This window comes from Antedon bifida, chromosome 7 (assembly GCF_963402885.1).
Source record: "Antedon bifida chromosome 7, ecAntBifi1.1, whole genome shotgun sequence".
NCBI classification, from domain to species: Eukaryota; Metazoa; Echinodermata; class Crinoidea; order Comatulida; family Antedonidae; genus Antedon; species Antedon bifida.
In genome coordinates, this window is record NC_136232.1 from 13,888,083 (window position 1) to 13,911,304 (window position 23,222).

The following is a 23,222-nucleotide window of genomic DNA, read 5'->3' on the forward strand; positions in this document are numbered from 1 at the left end:
CACTATCACACTCATCATCACCATCGTCACTATCATAGTCATCATCACCATCGATCACTACCACACTCATCATCACCATCGTCACTACCACACTCATCATCGCCATCGTCACTACCACACTCATTATCACCATCGTCACTATCATACTCATCATCACCACCGTCACTATCACACTCATCATCACCATCGTCAATATCATAATCATCATCACCATCGTCACTATCACACTCATCATCACCATCGTCACTATCATACTCATCATCACCATCGCCACTACCACACTCATCATCACCATCGCAACTACCACACTCATCATCACCATCGTCACTATCATACTCATTATCACCATCGTCACTATCATTCATTCATTCATTCATCTTTTTATTTCGGAATATCATGGTGACATAATATTATATCCATAGCAAAAGAGAGGGGAAAAAAATCTTAATCTAAGTCATTATCACCTAATAACTTCTTGTATGTACGTATGCACTGAATGTTGGTACATGTGTGTAGGTAAATGCATTTCGTTTAAAAAAAAATCCACACGAACACTCAATATTTCGTTCTATTTCAGAAGTTGGAAGGCGAGAGTGCTCCAAAGAAGAAACCACGTATTGACAACAATATCATTATAGGCCTATTGTTAATGTTAATCGGATTAATATTATTATGTCTATTCTTCTATTATAGCAGAAAGTAAACAAATTCAAAATCAATACACTGTACTTTCTGTTTCATTGAAGGATTACGAAGTTGTAATATGGAAATTAGGCCTACAATTATTATACAAATAATGAAATGTTTATGAGTGTTGGTACAAATAATCATCATTCACCAAATGTTATTATTTGTACCCGCTCAAGGCGCCTAGGTAGGCCTAGTTATTTATTTAGGCTAGAAAGGCAGCGATAGATTTTTATTACCATGTTTTATCTGTATATTTTAATTAACATCTTCTTTAAAATTGTAAATGAAAGCATATGGTTTTATATTGAAATCAATCACCTTTTATGTAAATATGCCTACTTTTTAACTACTTTTAACACTGTAACAATCTTAGTAATATACAATAGAAAGAGAAATATTCATACAAATAATTAATTGTTACAAATGTACCTTTATTTTTATATAGAATATATATACAAATAAAACAGAGAATTATAATAAAAGTGGGACGACCCCACACAAGAAAAAAAGAAAGGCAGCGATACCATTACGAAGCTTCGACAGGCAACTGGAACTCATCTAGGCTAATTCTTTTTTTTTCAACGATTCCACGTCTTGTAGAGATGTTCCCATTAATTAATCAAAATCATACAAACGATCTAAAGCTAATTTAAATGTGTTTTGTCTAAATTAGTACGTATATCTATCCAAAAACATACCTCCGTCGCGATACGAGATCACACTCGAATCATCGCGGCGGAAGTACAAAATAGGCGTATTTCTAAAGTAATGATATTTAAAAAAACATTTTCCATAGGCGAAAAGATTTTTTTACTATTTCGACTGTTCAATAACTGTGCGTAGGCTACTATTGCGACAATCAATCAATCGTCCAATCAAATGGCAGGACTTTATTTAGGTGTTATATGAAATGGAATACGGTATGCCATGGATAAACAAAAACTTTATCGTACGAACTCTTTTGCTTACGACTTTGCGCTTGTGATTATTCCATTTTTAAGGTGCAATTATTTACGTCACAAACATTTTCACGCTTCTGCTCTAGCCCGATACGTCACAAGAGATGACTGATTTATTAGATGAAAGCAAGCAGCACTTATAGTACTAGACACTGACATTTTTGCGAAAAACGATTCTCGACTATAATTTATAGGTACCAGCTGCTGGACTCAAAAAACGTCTGGGAAAAGAGTCTAACGGTTGAACGAAAAATCCCAAAGCATTTATGGTATTTATGAGTCCCTTGATATTATATAATACTGTAATTCGCTGTCAGATATTCATTGAATTATTATCAAAACAGTCCATGTTTGAAGTATCTAAGCGTGATGAAGTGATCCCCAGACTTGACCTTAGCAATAAAATAAACTAAATTGAGTCTGTGTTTCATATCAAAGTTATTCACTTCTGTAACAAAATTCACATATGAAAAGAGAAAAGAAACGTTTAATTATAACTCAAAAACCATTGTCTGACAGACAATTTAAGTATTTTTTGCTTTAAATTACATTTTTTTCAGGTAAAATAACTATTATGTGACATTAAAATGACACATTCAAAAACAAATGTCAACACTTTCACTTCAACATTTTGGAATGAGCGTTTTACCTGAAATGGTGACAAATCTGAAATTCTCTCTCTCTGATCCATTTCTTGCTTTTTCTCGTCAATTATGAACAAAAAATGTATATAAATAACTAAATCCATGGTTATTAAATGTTTTAAACCTAAACGTATACATCTGTGTGTTTTATACCGCAATGGTTTATTTTAGTACAGAATCGCTCATTTAAGTAACATGTTTGTAGGGAGATTCAAGGTTATACAATTGGCAACATTGGAGTGATTTTATGGTGTTCTAGCATGGAGGCCATGGTTCTAGCTACAGATTCCGCAACGCAAGAATGACGACGAATGCAAATAATTTAACCAATCACGACGCGATTCGCACATTCGAACTTTGTCTGCGTGCGAACCTAGCTTAATAACACATACCGTATTAACTCCATGATTAATTCGAATAAGCTTTGAATAAACGCCTCCCTCGAATAAACCCCACACCCCCTCCCCCCATAACATCGTTTGGAATAAACTCCCCCTCACATAAACGTCCGGGCCCTTTTTTTTTTTTGCATGCATGATACAGTATTTTATTATAACACATTTTTATTTGTAGTAGAATTCATTCCATGATCTACAATTGACCAAGTGTTTTGACTGTATTATTATTATTATTAATTGTGTTGTATTATTTCATATTTATTTGATTATACATGCTACCATATTACACCCCAAAAAATAAACACCTTCCTCGAATAAACGCCCCTTTAAAAACCCTCCAGAACACTAAACGGCCTGGGGCGTAACGGTAACAATTACAAGTGGACGAATCCATTAATCTACATCTCTAATGAAAATATCGTCGATATACAATATAATAGTATTGATAGAGTGATCGTTCGCAATGGAATTGAAAGTGGTAGTTTTAGGTGCTACAGGAAAAACCGGTTCACAAGTTGTACAAGGAGCATTAAAACGAGGTCACAACGTCCTGGCGATTGTGAGAAATCAGTCCAAAATAACTCAAAAACATGAAAATTTAAAGGTACTACTTTAACCTTCTTTTCTACTCCTATAACATGTAAGTACTATACTGACTGTAAGGCAAGTACACACCTTGTTCTTTTATTGTTTCAATTATATGGAACGCCAAAAGGGCATAATTATCAACCTTAAATTAATTCTTCCAATTTAAAATCTGCTGCTAAACTCATGCTGTCCTCGTGCGTGTTGCAAAAGTCTCCGAATCGATCCGATTCCGATATACAATATGTAACTTTCTGATTGTCATCTCAATTCTGTACTATTGAATTTGTTGTAGGTTGTAAGTGGAAACGTCATGGATTCTGACTTTCTTGCCCAACAATTCCAAGGAAGTGATGCTGTAATTTCCTGCATAGGAACGAATACGCCAACTCTATTCAAAGTCACATTATACACGGATACAATGGGAAGCATCCTACAGGCAATGAGAACTGCTGACGTGAAAAGGCTTGTTACGGTTACAGCGTGGGGAACAAAGTGTAGGAGGCTTGATACCAATTCACAGCTAGGATTTATAGCTTGACAGGTCTGGGGGTGGGTCAAAATGTTAAGTTGGCAGATGGAGCAGTCTTGCGTTGTGTCCAGGTGGTAACCAGGCCTAAATAATGTCTGCTAAAAGAAAGTATGCGATCAAGAGGTTTTTCCTTCCTTTTTTTGTCTGCCATGGTCTAGCATCGGCAGTGTACGAACAATCAATTTAGACACACTCTGCACTGCCATTCATATTATGAAGTGCGATCATTTTTGTCAGATATTTCTGATATCAATTTCAAAGATGTTTCCCATCTATCAATAAAAAGCTATCAAGTTAATTAGGTCGTTAGGACATTCTGATTATTTATATTCAACCACTTCTAGTATTTTGATAATATCAATATTAAATTTCAGATGATCCACAGGACCATGGTCCATTCTGGATGGAATGGCTTCTCAATACTTTTTTAATTGGTAGGATCCTTAGAAATATGTCAGAAATGGAAGACAATATAATGACGCAGTGTGGAGATATTGCGTACACGATAGTCCGCCCACCTGGTTTGCAAGACACGCCAGGAACAGGTAATAAAAATATGTTGCTATTTTTCAACATGGTTTCTGGTGACCAATACAAAACACTCTTTAGAGTCTTGTTTCTGCATTTCACTAGTGACAGGTGTCGTGCGTTATAAAGGGCTTTCTAGCAAAATGTGCACGGGAATAGGAAGAAGATGTACATTTTAAGTACAAAGACGAGTTACAATCATGAATCTAGTATCCCAGTTTTGGCTAAAGTCAGAATATTCTTATTCAACTTAATTTTGATTGTTCCTTCAGATAAACAGATTATCGCCGAGGAGCGTAATGTTCTGCATCAAACGCCCTGCTTCATATCTCGTGTCGATGTTGCTAGATTCATATTAGATTCTCTGGAGAGCGAACAGTGGTATAATATGGCACTAGCGATAGGAACAGTATCTTAAAATGAACTCATCAGAATATTGTAGAATTAAACTTTGTTATATTGCAACCTTTAATTTATATTCAAAGTTAGCATTGTTATGAAAGTTGATAAGAGACATGCCTATACACATATTTTCTAATTCCTTTCATCGTGTGATCGATAAATATGATTGAATAAAAATGGAGATTATGGCCAATTTAAAGGCAATGGAGTGTCCAAGCAGGGCCAAATTTCACACTTTGTTCCGTTCACGGAACGGAATACGATGCTGTAATAAAAATAATGGAAAATTAAAACTTCCGTTCCATGAAACGGAACAAGTGTGAATGTAACTTAAAATAGTTCAAAGTACTTGCAACCAATGTTCAATCTTTTGCATACATTTATATCGCTGATGCATGAGCAGTTAACCGTGTTGGCTATTGACGCACGCATTCATTATTACAATACACTAGACGCAATTTTCCCGGACGCATGCGCAGCAATTAAAGGTAAATACAGAACACTAAATTAAATTCGGTTAGGCCTATGTAAAGATAAATCGCATATTCATGAACACTCCCTGTATCCCTTGTCTGACATAGCTACAAATTGCAGAGAGGGAAGATGTCCTATCACAGTAATTCAATGTTAAAAACACGCCAACATTGTGTTTCTTTTTCTGTTTGGTCACATTTAAAAATGTAATTTTTCGGGTGTGACGTCATCATTGGTATCTAAATAAGGACGCGCTATGAATTACGTAATTGTTTGCCGGTTACTCATTACACGGTGCTGGCAGAACACGCCGGAATTTCTAGATTCTTCTAATTCAGAATATTAAAACTCATATTTCATCTCGCATATACTCAATCTCCTTACCACAAGGAAGGAATGTATAAGAGTGTTTGTGACCAAGTTAAGCTCTAACTTGTTTGTGTTTCCATGTATGTGCTTATTTACTTTCAATAGGCCTCACATATACGGTACAGAAACACCCACACATACCACACACATAAATATCGATCCCATTCACATTATTTATGTACTGTATATCACCATTAGTTGACTCTGAAACGTCTGAACTAATTATGTCTGTTTTCATTTAATAATAAACATAAAATGAGAGGCAACATCATCTGACATTATTGTCAACATTGTTGCCTCTCATTTCATATATCCATCACAACGCTCGTTTATACCGAAACCATGGTCGTCTAACCAATGAGGGATTAGTAATAATTCCTACATGGTCTAACAAACCCCCATATCAGACACCCAACTCACAAAACCACTATTCAATTTAACAGCACCACAACACAACATGCTTACAACCGCAATCACATTACAAACTTATAATATTTATATAGCATAAATTCAAACATGCTCGTACATTGTCATAGTTTTGAATAATTCAGTCATGGTGACAATTAATAAAGTAAATTAATAAGCAGTTTGTTTGAGGGGGAATAAAAAAGGGCCATTTGGGAAGGATTGTGGCAATTCTTCCCAAAAAAAAAATTTCAAAAGATCTTTTTTTAATGAAAAACAAAACTTAGAAGAAATATAATTAGTAGCAATATTGTATATACCCTGTATCTCTCGATTGACGAGCAGTGTTATTTCTCGTCTCTGTTCTGTTAAGTATTCAAAAACCCTCATTTGCATGTGAACTGTGTATGCAGCTGAGGAGAAAACATTCTAAATTACGGAGTGAGACGACGTGGTGTATTCCATACATTTAACGGGTAGACCCAGTACTTCAGTTTGGTCAGTTTTGCTGTTAATTTGCAAGAGCAAGAAGACCGGGTAAGCATGTCTCTCTGTCGACAGAATTACCACGAGGATGGAGAATCTGCTATCAATAAACATATAAACTTGGAAATTTACGCCGCATATACATATTTATCATTAGTAAGTTTGATATCCGTTATTGCCTCTCCTATACTATAGTTTGAAATTTAGGCAATACATGTGCAGCATGTTATTTATGCACAAGTTTATTTTTCCAGGCATTTCATTTTGACCGTGATGACGTAGCATTAAAAGGCTGCTTTACATTTTTCAAAAACAACTCAAATGAGAGAAGAGAACATGCAATGAAACTTATGAAATACCAAAATCAACGAGGGGGCAGAGTGGTATTAAAAGACATTAGTGTAAGTGAATTATAGATCAAATTGCTCTCCATTTTTATCATTGTTATATTAAAGTTTAAACTTTTTGTGGCCGATTATAACGTCTGTGGTCAAATGGTTGAAACGTTTCCCCTTTTGTGAGAAGTTGCCAGACCGCAGCCACGTCATCAACAGATTATGTGCAGCCCAATTTGATTAATGGGCGCGCATTAAGAGTAGTGGAGATTGTGACGCCTCCTAAACATGCGATACGTATCGTACTTTGTGTAGTAAACCAACCTGTATCTGTTAATTATTTAACAATTAACAATGTTTTTATCATAGAAACCCGAGAAAGATGAATGGGGTACAGCTTTGGACGCGATGCACTCTGCAGTTGATCTTCAGAAGCGTATTAATCAATCGTGGATTGACATTCATAAGACAGCAGAAAAGCATACGGACACACATGTAAATACGCTTTGACACATTTGTCTTGTTCTTTCAGTTTTGGTAGCCCGCGTGATCAGTGACCGCATTCACTATTCAAGCTAAAAGCCTAGACGCAACGCAAGCAAGTTGACTAATGACAAGCGAAAGTTCGCATTAACCCATAGCTTGTGCTAGTCATCTCTTAAGCGTGGTTCTCACTAGCGACGCAACACAAGGACGTAACGCAACGCAAGTGAATTGACCAATCACAAGCGATGGCTTATTCGCTTGTGATTGCTAACTGTCTATAACTTCGCTTGTCATTGGTTAAAACGCTTGCGTTGCGTTTACGTCCTTGCGTTACGTTCTAGTGGGAACCAAGCTTTAAGCGTGGTTCTCTCTACAGGACGCAACGCAAGAAAATAAGTCACAACGCATGCGAATTGACCAATCACAGCTCGAATAATCCAAGCTTGATCGTCGATCCCAAAAATTAACCGAAAGTTCCTGTAAAAACCGGGTTAACGGATTCCGCTCCAGAAAAATTAACCCATAATTAATTATCTCATTTAAATCAGATGAATAAGTGCTTTAATTTTTAACCTTTTTTTTTTGTCGATGACGGATCATGCCCACTTTATTTTTGTGATACTGATTGGTTAAAAAATAATCGAAACACGGCCTTAGAGAACATTCACCACGATAAGCGCTTAAAGCGCTCATGAGGTTAAAAGTCAAGGTCATTGTAAACAAATTATCAACAAAAAAAAAGTAAATTGAATTTACATGCGCAGTTTGCTGTGCATGAATCGTGACAACAAAGTATACAAAATACTCACAACTTCTTTTTTAAAAATATGCTTCTAAATATATAAAAACAATTGTTGAAGTTAGTTTGAAAATAAAATTCGAAAATATAACCGTTTTTCGAAGCACGCTGTTCGAAACGCGACAGGCGCGTTGAATGAATCTAGGCCTAAACATACAACGTAAAATCGTCTAAAATCCATCTTTATTTGTAATAATCACTATTTTGAAGCATGTATACAATAAATGTATAATAAATAAAGATTATGTATCAGTTACAGTGTCTAAATCGTCATATTTCCATGTAAAAATGTGATTTTTCTACCGGAGAAAAGTCGTGACCATGTCCTCACGAGGGCCGCGCCATATTGTTTACCTTTGAATGTAATATGAACCCTGACATGTCAGATGCATTATGGGCATGAAATATTTGTTCAAACTCTGCGCAAAGGTCAGTTTATTGAAGCATAACTTTTGACAAACATTTTGATACCAAACTTGTTTTAATTTCATAAGTTTTCGACGCATTTTCGTCTAATTTTCTGCAAGCTACACATCTAAAATAGCGGACTAAGCTCCCGAGGGATGCCGGTGCGCGTGAGAATCGCGAATTCCAAGTCGCTTTCGGGATGTTATTTTTAACATTCCCGGTGAACAAACAGCGGCGACGACGCTCTCGGGGCGGCTCCCGATAGGCCTAGGCCCCATATGGTCAACCTCGGATGAGTCGGTCTACTAATTTCTTTATAATTTCGAAACCGGTCATTCATAATGGTCAAGTTTGGTCTTATTTTGAAGAGAAGAAATAGGTTCTGATGAAGAGATGAGTTTTATTATGAAATATTTAATATTTTTTGTGCATTTGGTAGTCAAAGATAAATTACAAATTTTTAATAATTTTCCTAAAATATTTCTAAAATTTGCATAATCTGTACTCCGCAAAAATAAGTTGTAACACAAATTTGATAACATATTTGGAAATAAAATGTCCTTTCCATTATTTTTCTTTTTTAATTTTTTTAATGTCTGTGTTTAGAAAAAAAGTTAGGGTTAATTATGTGACATATGCTTTTTGGGTCCCCGGGGAGCAAAATAAACTTGGGGGTCAATGGGTTAATGCTTGGTTCACTAGAGACGCAACACGATGACGTAACTCAACGTAAGGGATTTGACCGATCACAAGCGATGAATTATTTGAACTATCGCTTGTCATTGGTTAACTCGCTTGCGTTGAGTCTACGTCCTTGCGTTGCGTCGCGTCCTTACGTTGCGTCCTAGTGGGAACCAAGCTTAGGAGATTAGAAACGATGGATTATTCGAATTGGTGTTTGCTTGCGTTGCGTCCTCCTGAATTTGCCTTTACTTAAATAATTTAACCATTATGATTTTTTAATTTCAGCTGATGCAGTTTGTAACTACACGTCTTACTGAGCAGACTGAAGTCCTTAAACAACTTGCTGATTACGTAACATCATTCAAGCGTGTCGGTCCCGGACATGGAGAACACGCATTTGATAGAGAATTGCTTTCCAGTGACAACTGCACGTGCCTTAATAAATTGGAGGATACCAATCCATAGCTGGTGTCTATTTAGAATTGAGTTCATGAAGTTAATAAATAAAAGTGCATTTTGTTTCTTTACTAAAAATTATTTAAAATTACTACTTAATACTTATCTTTTAATGCTTATAAACAATCTATGTACTAATGAAATTTGTTTTGACTAAAATTAAAATCTTGATGAACAACACAAACGTACCTCATTATTTAAAACGATTGGTAGACCTATAAATAGAAATCCCATGTCACGTCAAATAATTGCTAAGCTTTTAAAAAACGGATACTGGAAGGCAGATTTGGCGTTTCATATTTTCCTGAATACAACAGACATTGTTTTTGGCCGAAATTGTTTTTGGTTGGTTTTTGTTGTAAAATGTCTCGTTGTCGCCAGAATTACAACGAAGAGTCAGAAGCTGCTGTCAATAAGCAAATCAACTTAGAACTTTACGCTTCATATGTATATTTATCATTAGTAGGTATCCTGTATTACCAAAAAATTCCATAACTAAAAGCTAGGCAGGCCATGCAGGCAGGCCAGTCGCCGGTCCAACTAGGGAATCCGGGACGATTCGTCCCAAAATGTATTTACTACTTGGCCTAATTATAAAGAATTACTGCATTGAGCGGCGTTCCATAGAAATCGCCGGAAGTTCGATTTACCGGAAGCGCGACCGAAATGAAACGCGACCGAGATGATCCATTATAAAACATAAGTATAAACAAGTAGGCCTATAATTATATGTTATTAACATGCTAGGCCTAGTGGTAAATTTAACTTATATATTTTTCTTTCCAAAACAAGTTAAATTTACTTATAATTTAGTTAAATATTGACATTGTTAAACTTGTCTTCGCCACAAAACGTCATAGTCTTTTGGAATAAACCTAATCAGTGTTTTGATGTATAATAAACTTTATAATCGTAGCATGTACAGTACTCAGGTGATACTGGGGACATTGTTTGTAGATTAGTATGACACCCCCTAGGCTTTTCTGTTTTTTTATTTTTTACAATAACCAACCCTTTCGACACTATTGATCACAATATACTTTTATTCAAATTATCACATTATGGAATCCGTGGACCTGCTTTAGATCTGCTCAAAAGTTACCTTTCGAATCGTGTCCAGTGTACCAAATTCCACAATTCTATCTCCAATTTCAATTATGTTACCTGTGGCGTCCCCAGGCCTCTTTACTTGGTCCCCTTCTATTCATTTTATATATTAACGATATCTACCTCTCTTTCCCCTTACTTAATTTCTTTCTGTATGCCGACGACACGACTACCGTTTACTCTCACCCCAATATATTCAAACATTATTTAATACTACCAACACCCATTTACATGTAAACTATGTTATCTCAATACTTTGCTGCCAACAAACTCTCTATTAACCACAATAAGTAGTGTAACTTCATCCTGTTCCTCGGAAGTTAAAAAACATTGACCCGTCTCTTTATATAAAATTACCCTGGACAATGTCGACATCCCCACGGTTGAATCCGCTAAATTTCTTGGTGTCCACCTAGACAGCGGTCTCACCTGGAAATCACACATAAATGTTGAAAATAAAATATCCAAAAGCCTTTTTAAAATACATTTTGGGAGATAGATCGAAAGATAAAGGTTCACATTAAGTTTTAGGTCAGTCATATTATATTCTTTGATTCGGTGACATTTTTTTAGAATAAAATATTTTGAAATACAGGACACCGGGACACATCAAAAAGTGGGACATTCCTATCAGAATCAGGACAGTTGGGATTGTATGATGATAATGTAAATAAATATTAACGTTAATCATCATCATATAGGCTATCTCGCACAGGTCGCACTCCCATGGGTATAGCTGGTTGCAATTAAGTTTTTAAGTTGTGAGCAGTCTATGCACTGGTGGCAAGAGACATTGTAAATTTGATTGATACAAATCATTTCTATCATTTATCCATGCTGCATAGACTAGCCACCTATTTAAATGGATTGAAAGTACATTTCTAGGCCAGATCAGTCCATTATTTAATAGACAGAATAAGAACAACAATTTTAAAACCTTTTTTATTTGTACATACAGGCATATTATTTTGATCGTGATGATGTAGCCTTAAAAGGCTGCTTTAAATTTTTCCAAAGTAATTCCAATGAGGAAAGAGAACATGCAATGAAGCTTATGACATACCAAAACCAACGAGGCGGCAGAATGGTTTTACAAGATATTTGTGTAAGTTTATCAATATTTGTGATCTTTACGGATGTTACAGGTTTTTTAACTAGACAAGAGGACCAGTAAAATTACATTTTTACTGTCACAGAATTTGGGCCTATAAGGTGGAGGCCTTCAATTAGCTTTTAAAAAGTCAAAATGAGGTACATTCGACCTTGTTTACATTTAGTCCAGGTGTGAAATATCATGAAGAGATGAATTTTATTATTGATGTTTTGCAAGATTTTATTGGCCAAGTGGACTTATTTAACTGGTCCGCCACGCATTATCTGGCCATTGGCGCGGCCGGTGGACCAGTGTTAATGCGAATGCTGTTAAAGTGTTATGTATATTAAATTACGTTTTGTGACCGATTAGTACATCTATCGAATGGTTAAAACATTCTCCCTAGCGAGAAGCTGCTAGACATCAAATTATTTATGATCAAATCCATGGGCAAACACTTGACTTACTGTAGTTGTCGTGTAGCATGTTAAACAAATTAGTTACCTTTTTTTCTTAAAGAGACCTGAGAAAGATGAATGGGGTACAGCATTGGAAGCTATGCAGGTTGCACTAGGTCTTGAGAAGACCGTCAATAAGTCATTGCTAGACCTTCATGCAATAGCTGAGAAGCATGGTGACAAACATGTAAATATACTTATCATTTCTCTTTGCCATAAAGCTAGTACAGTAGTATATTAACAGACATCTTTCCCTCCAATAACATATTATAAAGCTTGGCAGAAATCTATGCATGTTGATTGTTGTCATTTTGCGCAACCAAGCTAAAAAAATTTAGGTAGGAGTGCCTCAACTACGCTGCTTTTGAGATTGCACATCCAATCAAATGACAAGAATATATTAGGTGCGTTATAATTATTCTTAATTCATAAAGTAGTTTGCTTCATGACATAGAGTTTTGCTACAGAAACAGAAATCGGATTATTTTGCATGTGGAAATCAATCCCATAATTTAAATATTGATTTAAATATCTCGGACAATAATCCACCCTCATTCCAATTACTATCTCATAACGGCCATCCAACCAATATTCTTAAAACGAAAGATAATGGTACGATTTTACTACAATTGCATGGCCCAATATCAATTTATTTTGTGACATTTTCTTATAGCTGGCTGATTTCATTGATGGCACATTTCTGGCCGAGCAGACTGAAGCCATAAAGAAACTCTCCGATTACATAGGATCATTGAAGCATGTTGGGACAGGCCTTGGAGAATACACATTTGATAAAGAAACTCTTGACCAAGACTAGCCTAGAATTCCTTGATTAACGTCACTGCCAGAGACCATATAAAATTCCTTGATAAAATATCATGCTGCTTCATTTTATATTACATACCAAAGCTGTGGTGATAACAAATAATTGTGGTGCTTAATTTGTTTTATATTTCTGTATCTTTTTATAAACAATGTGTGTGTTTTTAACAATTTCAGTATTGTATTTTCAGTATATAACATGGTAAATATAACATATGTGTCCATCCATGTATTATGGAGCCAGTGGCCAGTATAATATTCATTTTTATACATAAGGTTGGAAAATAAATTGCTTTAATGTCAAGAAATAGTATGTGTAATTTATTTAAACTCTACTGTCACATAATGTTTTATCTGAATTGAAATTCTGTCAGTATTTAAAACATGGGCAAGTGTTTCTTACTGTACAACTACAATCGTTGCCTAGGAAGAGATATTTGGGTGCAAATTTGTTTGTTCCTAACCACTTAAAAAGGGCAGCTCTCCAATTTTCGAAGTGGAGTAGAACAATATAGACAAATGCGCAAAATGACACTCTCGATTAAGAGTTTAATAGCATATTTTATTTTTATTGAATATCAGGCCCGTAGCCAGGGGGGTTTTTTGGGGTTCGGGCGAACCCCCTTTTACCAGCGAACCCCCTTGAAAAACAAAGACCCCACTTCCAAAATCGTGCAATTAATTATCAATTATAGCAGATTTTGGTCATTTTACTTCTATTGACCGTTTAAATTTATATAATTTCTCTGCATAACTCAGATTTTAGTAGGTAAAAAATGTCTCTGTAACCTGATTAAAACAACCGAAATTGCTCTGAGAGCCAAAGCACCGACAAGGCTGGCCCCCAGCCTACAGTTGCTTGCTTCGCTCGCAAAATAATTGGTGTCAAGAAAACCCCCCTCTGATGCATTCTGGCTACGGGCCTGAATATCATTCGACTCGCAATCCTCCAATCAAAGGTGCCTTATACTGTAATACCAAATAAACACCCTGCCACAATTATTAGAAAAATTCATATCATCGGACTGTTTATTTGAGTATATATGCTTTATATGAGTGTAACGCTCAAAGCGTCTTGATTAGGACACCTGTGCAAAGAGTCTCAAACTCCCAATTCTACAATCTTAAAACAATCCAGCCAAAATAAAACATGGGAGATCCGATTTGTTGTCAAACATTTTATTACAAATTCTCTGTTCAGATCTTGCACAATTTAAAGTACAAACTCCATACATCTTTACTGGATCCATGTAGTATTACAATTTGAACTAGAAAACTAGTGAAAAATACCCTCAAATTGAATGGTCTATTTACCTAAATTTGCTCTCAAGGTCCAGAAATCTTCAGTCTCTTCATATCAAAATACATATTTGGCATATCGCAAATTTATTTTTACAACATAAGTTGGTATAATTGTTAAAATGTCAGCAAGCACACCAATTTTACTCTATTAAATTAGCTGGAACTTAACGTTAGAAACAAATTCAATTTGTCTAAATACTGGAAATACTTTATTTTATATTCAAACCAAGAAATGTTAAAAGTGTAGGCACATGAGTGTCCAAGTCGCATGCATATCTTAGGATCTTAAATTGTGAAAAAATGTATACTTACAAGCTTGTTTTCATCAGAACACTTTGAACATTGCTAAAATAACTTACCTTCAATACATACCTAATACTCCTGTTGGATATAAGTTACTAGGCCTTTTGCTTTCATAATATTATAGTTTTCCCTTTTTATATAAAGGTTGTTATATAAAACATGACGGAATTAATTTTACAATTAATTATTTACCCTTACATAAGCCATGTGTCTTCCTACATTCACATTTTTAAATAGAAAACATTTTATTCATTTCTTGCATTATACTGTACTTCTAAATAGTGAAGTTTGAATGTTACAGATTAAATTCAGATTACATTAAAAATGATTTACCATATAAAGTACATCGCTCAAATAAAAAGTAAAAACTATGTAACTGGTTTACCATTTGGATCAAACATGTTCTTGAAAATACCTTGAAAAATTCATTAATAGTGAGGTTACATATTAAATTTACCAGTTCGTGTTTTTACTTTATAAACAAACTCGTGAATAGTAATACAGTATTTTTAAAATATGTATGATGAACACAAGTACAGTATTACAATGATGTCTAGTAAAAAAAACAAATGATACAACATTATATAACCACTAAACTGTGTACTTTAATAACTGATAATCTACAAAGCAAAGCAAGCATAGTGCTAATAAAACTTGATAGCATTGGTTATAGAGATTATGAATTATACAAACACATATTAAACTAATGAAATTTAAAACAAGGTTCAAATTTATTACTGTGATTGATTTTTATGTGCAAACATCGATGGTGAATATGGTTTTTAAAAAATCATGAATTAAGGACACAATTTGGAACAAGTATTGTACAAAAATGTGAAAATACTAATGTAATTATATTATACTACAAGGTTAGAAATCAAGATTGACGATATAATTCAAAACTAACAGGTAGGTTTTTAATTTAGGAACATTTCTACTTCTACCTCATGAGTTAAGAGCATATTATGATTATCATAGGTTATTATCAAGCATCACTATACAGTACAATTAATACATTTAGTTGCTTTGCTACTACACAAACACTACTTAACTAACAGTAACACTAAAGTCGTCTTCTTCTTGCTACATTTATCTCAAAAAGGACAAATTTCAAAATATACACAATTGGTTTAATAGTTCAAAAGAGACCAGCACTTGTTCTTTTTATACTGCTTCAAGAGTATTCTTTGGATGTTGGAGGCGCTCTCCGACAATGTAAACTTGGCACTCTTCCACGTAAATCTGATCTCTTGCTCCACTTCTCATATCCTTTAAAACATCTCCATTGTATTCAATGTCTTCAAATTCCATTTCATCATTTGTAATTATTTCATCTTCATTGTTCTGTTACTTTCAGCATCTTCTAGTTGTCTGTACATTTAGAAGTTTAATTGTTCAGTTTTTAACCCACAAATATTAAAAGAAAAAATCATCCCATTCATAAAAGTTCAAAAAGTTTTATACAAAGTTGTTATCACTGACGTTAGCTTGATTAATCTGTCAAAGAAACAATATTTAAGAGGTTATTTGCAATTAGCCCTAAACTATTATTTTACTGTAATACAGTCAATAATACAAAAAAATGAAACAAAATTCTGCAACACTTGGCATAATAACTATAAACTGTAATATGGTTGAAAGATAATATTTTCCTCCAAAAGTAAAAACCTTGTAGTATTATGCTCGTTACAACATTGAACATGCAAATTGGTAACAAATTATTTATTATTTAATCCCCATTGGCTTGCCGATTTTCTGTTATTTATTTTTCATCAAGTAAGGAATCATGTCAAAAATGATTCTAGTACAATGTTTTACTGCATTAACATATGATTCTACAGTAGTTTGTTTTAATGTAAAATAAACAGTGTGTATTAATTATAACCAAAAAACCCTTGCTATATAATTGCATAAACAGTTTAAAGAAGAAACAAAATGTAATTACTGCAGTAGAATAAGTATGACATGATTGGGTCAACATTACATTAGTTTCATATTCAAAGATGTCATTATAGAGAGCCAATTGGGGTCAACATTACATTAGTTTCATATTCAAAGATGTCATTATAGAGAGCCAATTGGGGTCAACATTGCATTAGTTTCATATTCAAAGATGTCATTATAGAGAGCCAATTGGGGTCAACATTGCATTAGTTTCATATTCAAAGATGTCATTATAGAGAGCCAATTGGGGTCAACATTACATTAGTTTCTTATGATTTTTTTTTTATGATAAGAGAGCCCATTATTTAATATTACATTATACAAATTGCCATTTTCATAGGTAATCTTTAGTGAAAAGAAAAATAAACCCAACAGATTCAGGTTTGGGGTTCGATCAAACTCCTGACAATATTGTTGTAAGCACATCATCAGTCATATTGAACTGACTTTGTCTACACCCATACTCTGTACACTTTGGCTAAACATCTTGTTTAACATTATACCTGTATGGATAACAGAAGAACACTAACATTCTCAAACTTTAAATTTACTTAGTAATGTATCTAATAATTTAAACATAAACAAAATTTAAGATGTTATATTGACAAAAAAAAAACCAAAGTTTCTTATTTCCATTACCAAACAAAAATATAGTATATTGTAAAATAATTTATAAGAATAAAAACAACTACTGTAGTACAATAACATGATTTAGTACAATAAAAAAAACAAACAAAACAAAAAACACAGACATTATCAAAATTTGAGATAGACAGTGACAAACATGAAACACAGTTATTTTAACACTTTAAAATATATACAGCAAAAAAACGGCACTGATTTTTTTTGTGAAAAAAAACAAAACTAAACTTCCTAAACATGTACATCCCCCTTTCTCTTCCACAGTTTATTTAATATATGTTTGCATTTAATATCTGCTTATATCGAGCACATATTTTAAAACAGTTTTTCATGGAACTTCTAACTTTAGAATTGAATCATTCAGTTACTTCCAATAAACTAAAATCACACCATTAAGTGTAAATTGTAGTTCAAATAGAACATGTTTATATTTAGACAGTCAGCAGAAACAATGTTTAGGTTTGCATGGCGAAGTATACCTCTACTTTTAAAAACAACTTAATGCAATACCTTAAATAACTTAAGTGAATTAACCTTTTTTTCCTTTTTTAGTTTAAGACTATTTTTTAGCCACTAGCCTTAATGGCTAAGTGTATATCTGTTTCCCAACTTTCATGAATAAATATCTAAACTTTAATTTACTTTTTTTAAAAAGAATCACCAAAAATCTGACTTTGCTACTAGCAATATTATTACTGGTTGAACACTCATATAGATTGGGATCTTAATAAACAAAATAATAATAATAGATAGTTGTTATCGCAATCACGCATTCATTAAATGTATAAATTATTAACTATGGTGAATTTATATATTATATTTATCAATTCTTAATTGTGAATCAAAATCAGACACTTTTATTGGTCTTCTCATGGAGAAATTCATTTAAAGACGTGCGAAAATTGATTGCATTAAACCACAATCTCAAAACTTAAATCGCAAATACAGTCGATGTTGATCATCAAATATCTTCTATCCATTAGAATAAAAATACTATTTATCAGAAGAATAAAAATACTATTTATCAGAAGAAAAAAAATTAGAACGTTGTGTTAAACAATTATATTGAAGAACACCGAGTTAAACTCATCACTAAATGTATTATACAAATATTGACTGGGTTGAGGAACATGATAAAATATGGCCAAAGATTTCTCAACAATGCCAGTCAATATCAGTACCACATATACTGTTGAATTAACACGGTTACATATGCAGAACTAGTGACCCTGCGTTGCATTCAAACACCCTCTATAAAAAGCAATCTATCTAAAGCAATCATTTAATCTCAGAGGGTGTGGATAAACAATAATTTACCAACATATCCAAAATGTTTCTTTCCTGTTACTAAAATATATTTTCCTAAAAAAATGTCAAAAGTAATTATTATTTTACTGGATATTATAGAAACTTGCTGTAGATTTCGAAAAAAGTAATGCAATACATATTAATGCTAAACTTCATATTGGATTATACATAAAAACTACTAAGTACTCAATTTTGTTTTTGTTTATTACCACCATACAATAATTACAATAATTGTTATTTCTATGTAAAACTGAGAGTCAATACACTAAATTTGACTTTACTAAGTGTAAGTGCTTCATTTCCTATGTTAAAAAAATAACATAGTTTAGCGATATAAAACTCTGAAGTAATTAGATATATGGCCAAGATAGTATAATATTTAAATTTGATATAACTTAAATATTAATAGTTTTGATTTATTCATATTTATTCAATGTTATTAGCGGCGACAAAAAAACTATATAACAAAATTACTACTTGATTACAGAAAAATAAAATAAAGTTTTAAAATTATAATTTAAAACACGATATCATTATTTAATTATAGGAAATAACCTTTTTTTTCTCTGTTAGAAATAGAATACCAATAATTATGTCAACAATACAAACGGGGAAAAAACAAATGAAAATGGAAAATATATCTAATAATCTAAATTGGTGTGACGCTAAAATTAACAACATTTATATTGCGTCAATTAAAAAAAATATCAACAGCGCATTGTAGTACTGTATGCTGAAATGAGTTCCTCAAATTAATAAATAAAAAAGTGGGTGATGTTCAACAAAAGGCTTGAGTTTGTTCCAAAAAGAAAATGCATCAACATTATGTATGAATAGAATGTATGTCTTAAAAATTCCATTACAAAAACTTTTACATAAAGTTATTTATAACATCTACTCACTGGTAGGCCCATAAGGATAAATCTAGTAAAGTATAGTATTTCAATTAACCAAAAACGTATTTTAATTTCTATGTAACTTACTTGATTAAACAATATTTTAATAAGTAATAATTTCCGATTTCTTTTCATTTAATTCATAAACTAAAGAAAACAAGATATTGATGAAATCGATTCAGTTTCAGCAATTTGGGGCTAAATATTGTTTTGATATTTGAAATTGGTTGCTCAATAACATCAAATATTATATCTATAATTCATTCAAACTCTGTACATGTGCAAACAAATAATTAGTCTAAAAAAGGTCTTGAAGGCTTGTTTATATAATCATTCAATACAAACATGTAAACCACAATGCAGCAAACTGGACGAATTTGGTCCCAGAATACTAACTAGTTTTTATGTACAATTTATAATGTAAATAAATTTCAATTACTAATCACTAACTATGGATTTATGTCAGCTATACATTGTAATGTACTGAAAATCTGTTGTAGATTGTATCATAATTTGAATACATTGTTGAATACATTAGTATTTATTTTATATCTACTGTAGCTCTACCAATGGTATCAAGCATTGTAACCAAGCGATCTAGAATTCTTTTACTCATACATTAATATTACCTATATTTATAATACTGTAGTATTAAATTCAAATATTAACTTATAAAATTTAGTATTGATTGAATTGGCGTATCACTTGATATAATAAACTTTATTAGTATAAAGAAATATTTTTGTTTCGTGTAAGCCTGTTACAGACATTTAGATATTAAACATTTTGAAGTGAAGCACAGAAACTTTTAAACCTTATTTAAAAAAACATAATTCTGTTTTCTTTTGGAGTGCGAGATATACTTTGAAATTATATAAATATATTATAGAAATGTCATCATTTGATAGCATACTAGGAGTACCTTAATACTATAGTATACTTCAACTATATCATTACATCATGTCACAACCAAATAGTGTACAGCTGTTTTAAACCTACAATATAATCCTATTTGATGAGCAAAAATAATCATAGAAATATAATAAATATGAATTTTCAGCTATTCCAAAATATTTTTTATTAGTTTTTTATTTATTTTTAAAAGAAAAAGGATCGTAATTTGAACCTTAATATTTCACTTTGTTTACCTATTTATTTAGTAACGTAAATGATCAAATAGGCATGAGGAATAGGAAAAAAAGGGAACAACTACTTTTTAGTTGTAATAAACACCACATTTGAATTTTAAGATTTTAGTTTGCTCAAATTAAATACTTCACGAAAGTCAAGGTTCACTGAACAGGCTTATCTGTTTCTGTTTGAGCAGTGCGAATATATTTTTAAAGCAGTTTATTCCTAATAATTTGATCATTTACGGTAGTTTCCATTAATCTTACCATGTAAAGACATACAATACTATCCTAGTTTTAGCTTTCTAGCAATATTAATTAAAAATTAATATAAATTCAACAAATTTGCTTTCCACAAAATCTTGGCTTTTGGAAAGGGGAAAAAACAGAAAAGGCAATACAACATCGTTAGCACTAAAGTTTTGATATAGTGTATTTTGAAGAACCATTGCGTGTGCTTATTTTTAAGATCATGTAACTTTTTTTTTTTTAAAGTTCCTAATACTAGTACAGTATTTGCAATACTAAACTAGAGTAAAGTTATATAGTGAATGTGTTGGCATATCTTCTTCTTCTATACCGAATACCTAAAATCAAGATCAACATTGAATACAGTATGCTCTTTTCTAAGCCTTTTAACGTAGAATACAATATTAGATAATACAATAAATATATAATATATATTGTTTGAAAAAATAATGAAAACTCCTGCCGACAACAAACACAAACAATAAAAACATTTTCTCATGATATCTATGTAACCACTTACAACACATGTTTTATAAAAGTTTTTATACCTACCTCTACAGTACTCATAATCACACCTAGAGTATCCATTACTTTATCTTAATTGTTAAAAAACATACAGTACTTAAAACCAGATAAAGACCATAGTATGCCTGGAAGTATTTTAAATAACCATTTTCTATTACTGTTTAAAATGCAAGGCAAATTAAATGAATCATACAGATACAGAATGAATAGCTATACATACTCTACACTATGATCTATATATAATTACAATAAACTTAATATTGTAATAATCATAGAAATATAATAAATATGAATTTACAGCTATTCCAAAAATATTTTTAGTAGTTTTTATTTATTTTTAGATGAAAAGGATCATTGCAATTAATACTTCACCATTTTTTGTTTGTTTTAAAGGTTTGCATGGCAGATAAACACTAATAAATCTGTAAAGTTAGGTTTATGGTAGACCACATGTTTCAAAAAGGAAATGAAGCATGGTCAAGAATGTTTCAATGTTTCATTATTTCTCCAGAAGACGGTTGTAGAATAACAACCAAAACGTTGACACATTCTAAACCATATTTTGTTTCCTTTTGGAAACACATGGTGTACCGCAAACCTAACTTTACTAGTACAATCAACTGAACATTAAGGAATATTAACCTATCATTTATGTGAAAGATTCAATCAAATACAGTATATAAATATTTAAAAAATAAATGTATAGATTAAAATGTCTTTCTCTTCCTGTCAAGTTATATAATAATACTTTTTTGCCATAATTAATTGCCAAATTACAGTCATACGATCAGAACATAGGCCATTGAAGTACGTAATTTGTACTTCATAATAGATTACTGTAAATAACTGTTAAACTACACTATAACAAGAAACAAATTAATTAACGGTACAAACAATGTCAAATTTCCAAAATACCCTTTTTCAGTTTATAAACACTTACAATTACATTCAATGCAAAATTGATCTCCAAAACTTTTATTTGAAGTAATGATTAAAGCATAACCACTATTTCCTTTTAAAGGTAAAACAAACAATAGTAAAAATGTTGATTATGGTTGATGTTAAATCTGTGATAATCATGTTAATAAATAAATAATATTGATGGTCGTGGTAGTAATGACTTTTTTAAATAAAAAATTAAACTTATACATATTGAGATCTCATCAACCCTCGCTCGAAATTGTATTTTTTAACCCAGTAATGCATAACAGCAATTATTATAAATAAAACAGGCAGGCTAGCAGATGAAAGTTACCTATTAACTAAACTCCTGGTACAACTTGATAACCATAAATATCTAATTTGTTATTTTGACCTTAATATTAAATTACAAAAACATTATTTAAAAAAATATAAAATGCACCTACCTTTTTAACACTTACCATTATCCACAGAAGAATAAATAGAGAAAAGAAAAGTTCACTCACCTCAATACTTAAGAAATTAACGGCGCCTATATTCACGATCTCTGTCACGTTCTCGATCGCTACGGCTTTCACGTTCACCTCTGTCACGGTCACGATATTCACGATCTCGGCTTCTCTCACGGTACTCGCGTTCCCTACTACCTCGGCTGCGTGATCTCTCACGCCTTTCTTTGTGTCGACTGCTCTTCGATTCCCTAGAGCGATGACGCTCTTCACGATCTCTGGAACTTCTGTCACGATTTCTCTTACTACTGCTACTGCTTGTAGTAGTACTATTTCAAGGAAAATACACTTATCATTTTAACATTGAATTCATAGGAGGGCCATCATAAATGAACATGTACATTAAATATCAACATAACATGTACACCCAATT

The 23,222-nt window shown here is 32.5% G+C and overlaps 4 protein-coding genes across 6 annotated transcripts in view; 3 read left to right on the plus strand and 1 right to left on the minus strand.

The window, feature by feature from the left end:
* Positions 1 to 13,399, plus strand: part of LOC144849222 (soma ferritin-like) — a 144,065-nt gene extending 130,666 nt beyond the window's left edge. The window contains exons 2-5 of the mRNA XM_078706284.1: positions 9,966 to 10,102; positions 11,706 to 11,852; positions 12,360 to 12,485; positions 12,972 to 13,399. Coding sequence (XP_078562410.1) covers positions 10,004 to 10,102; positions 11,706 to 11,852; positions 12,360 to 12,485; positions 12,972 to 13,115 — 516 coding nt within the window. The 5' untranslated portion in view covers positions 9,966 to 10,003 and the 3' untranslated portion in view covers positions 13,116 to 13,399. The remainder of the gene's footprint in view (positions 1 to 9,965; positions 10,103 to 11,705; positions 11,853 to 12,359; positions 12,486 to 12,971) is intronic.
* The window catches only part of LOC144849185 (cleavage and polyadenylation specificity factor subunit 6-like), a 158,421-nt gene that overhangs the window by 127,282 nt on the left and 7,917 nt on the right, over positions 1 to 23,222 (minus strand). For 2 of the 3 annotated variants that reach the window (XR_013613954.1, XR_013613953.1), the window contains exons 12-13: positions 22,847 to 23,118; positions 15,768 to 16,222 (exon numbers count right to left, since the gene is read on the minus strand). Coding sequence is in view for 1 of the 3 variants with exons in the window: in XM_078706219.1 (XP_078562345.1) it covers positions 22,863 to 23,118 (256 nt within the window). In the remaining 2 variants the exon portion in view is untranslated. Of the gene's footprint in view, positions 1 to 14,292; positions 16,223 to 22,846; positions 23,119 to 23,222 lie in introns of those variants that run through there. The other variant, XM_078706219.1, reaches the window with a different exon arrangement.
* Positions 3,092 to 4,967, plus strand: LOC144848246 (putative sugar epimerase YhfK). Its single transcript, XM_078704960.1, has 4 exons — positions 3,092 to 3,295; positions 3,572 to 3,773; positions 4,183 to 4,353; positions 4,609 to 4,967. The coding sequence occupies exons 1-4, from the start codon at positions 3,155 to 3,157 to the stop codon at positions 4,752 to 4,754; spliced, it is 660 nt and encodes a 219-aa protein (XP_078561086.1). The 5' UTR covers positions 3,092 to 3,154; the 3' UTR covers positions 4,755 to 4,967.
* LOC144849220 (soma ferritin-like) lies at positions 6,417 to 9,824 on the plus strand. Its single transcript, XM_078706282.1, has 4 exons — positions 6,417 to 6,628; positions 6,727 to 6,873; positions 7,177 to 7,302; positions 9,470 to 9,824. The coding sequence occupies exons 1-4, from the start codon at positions 6,530 to 6,532 to the stop codon at positions 9,647 to 9,649; spliced, it is 552 nt and encodes a 183-aa protein (XP_078562408.1). The 5' UTR covers positions 6,417 to 6,529; the 3' UTR covers positions 9,650 to 9,824.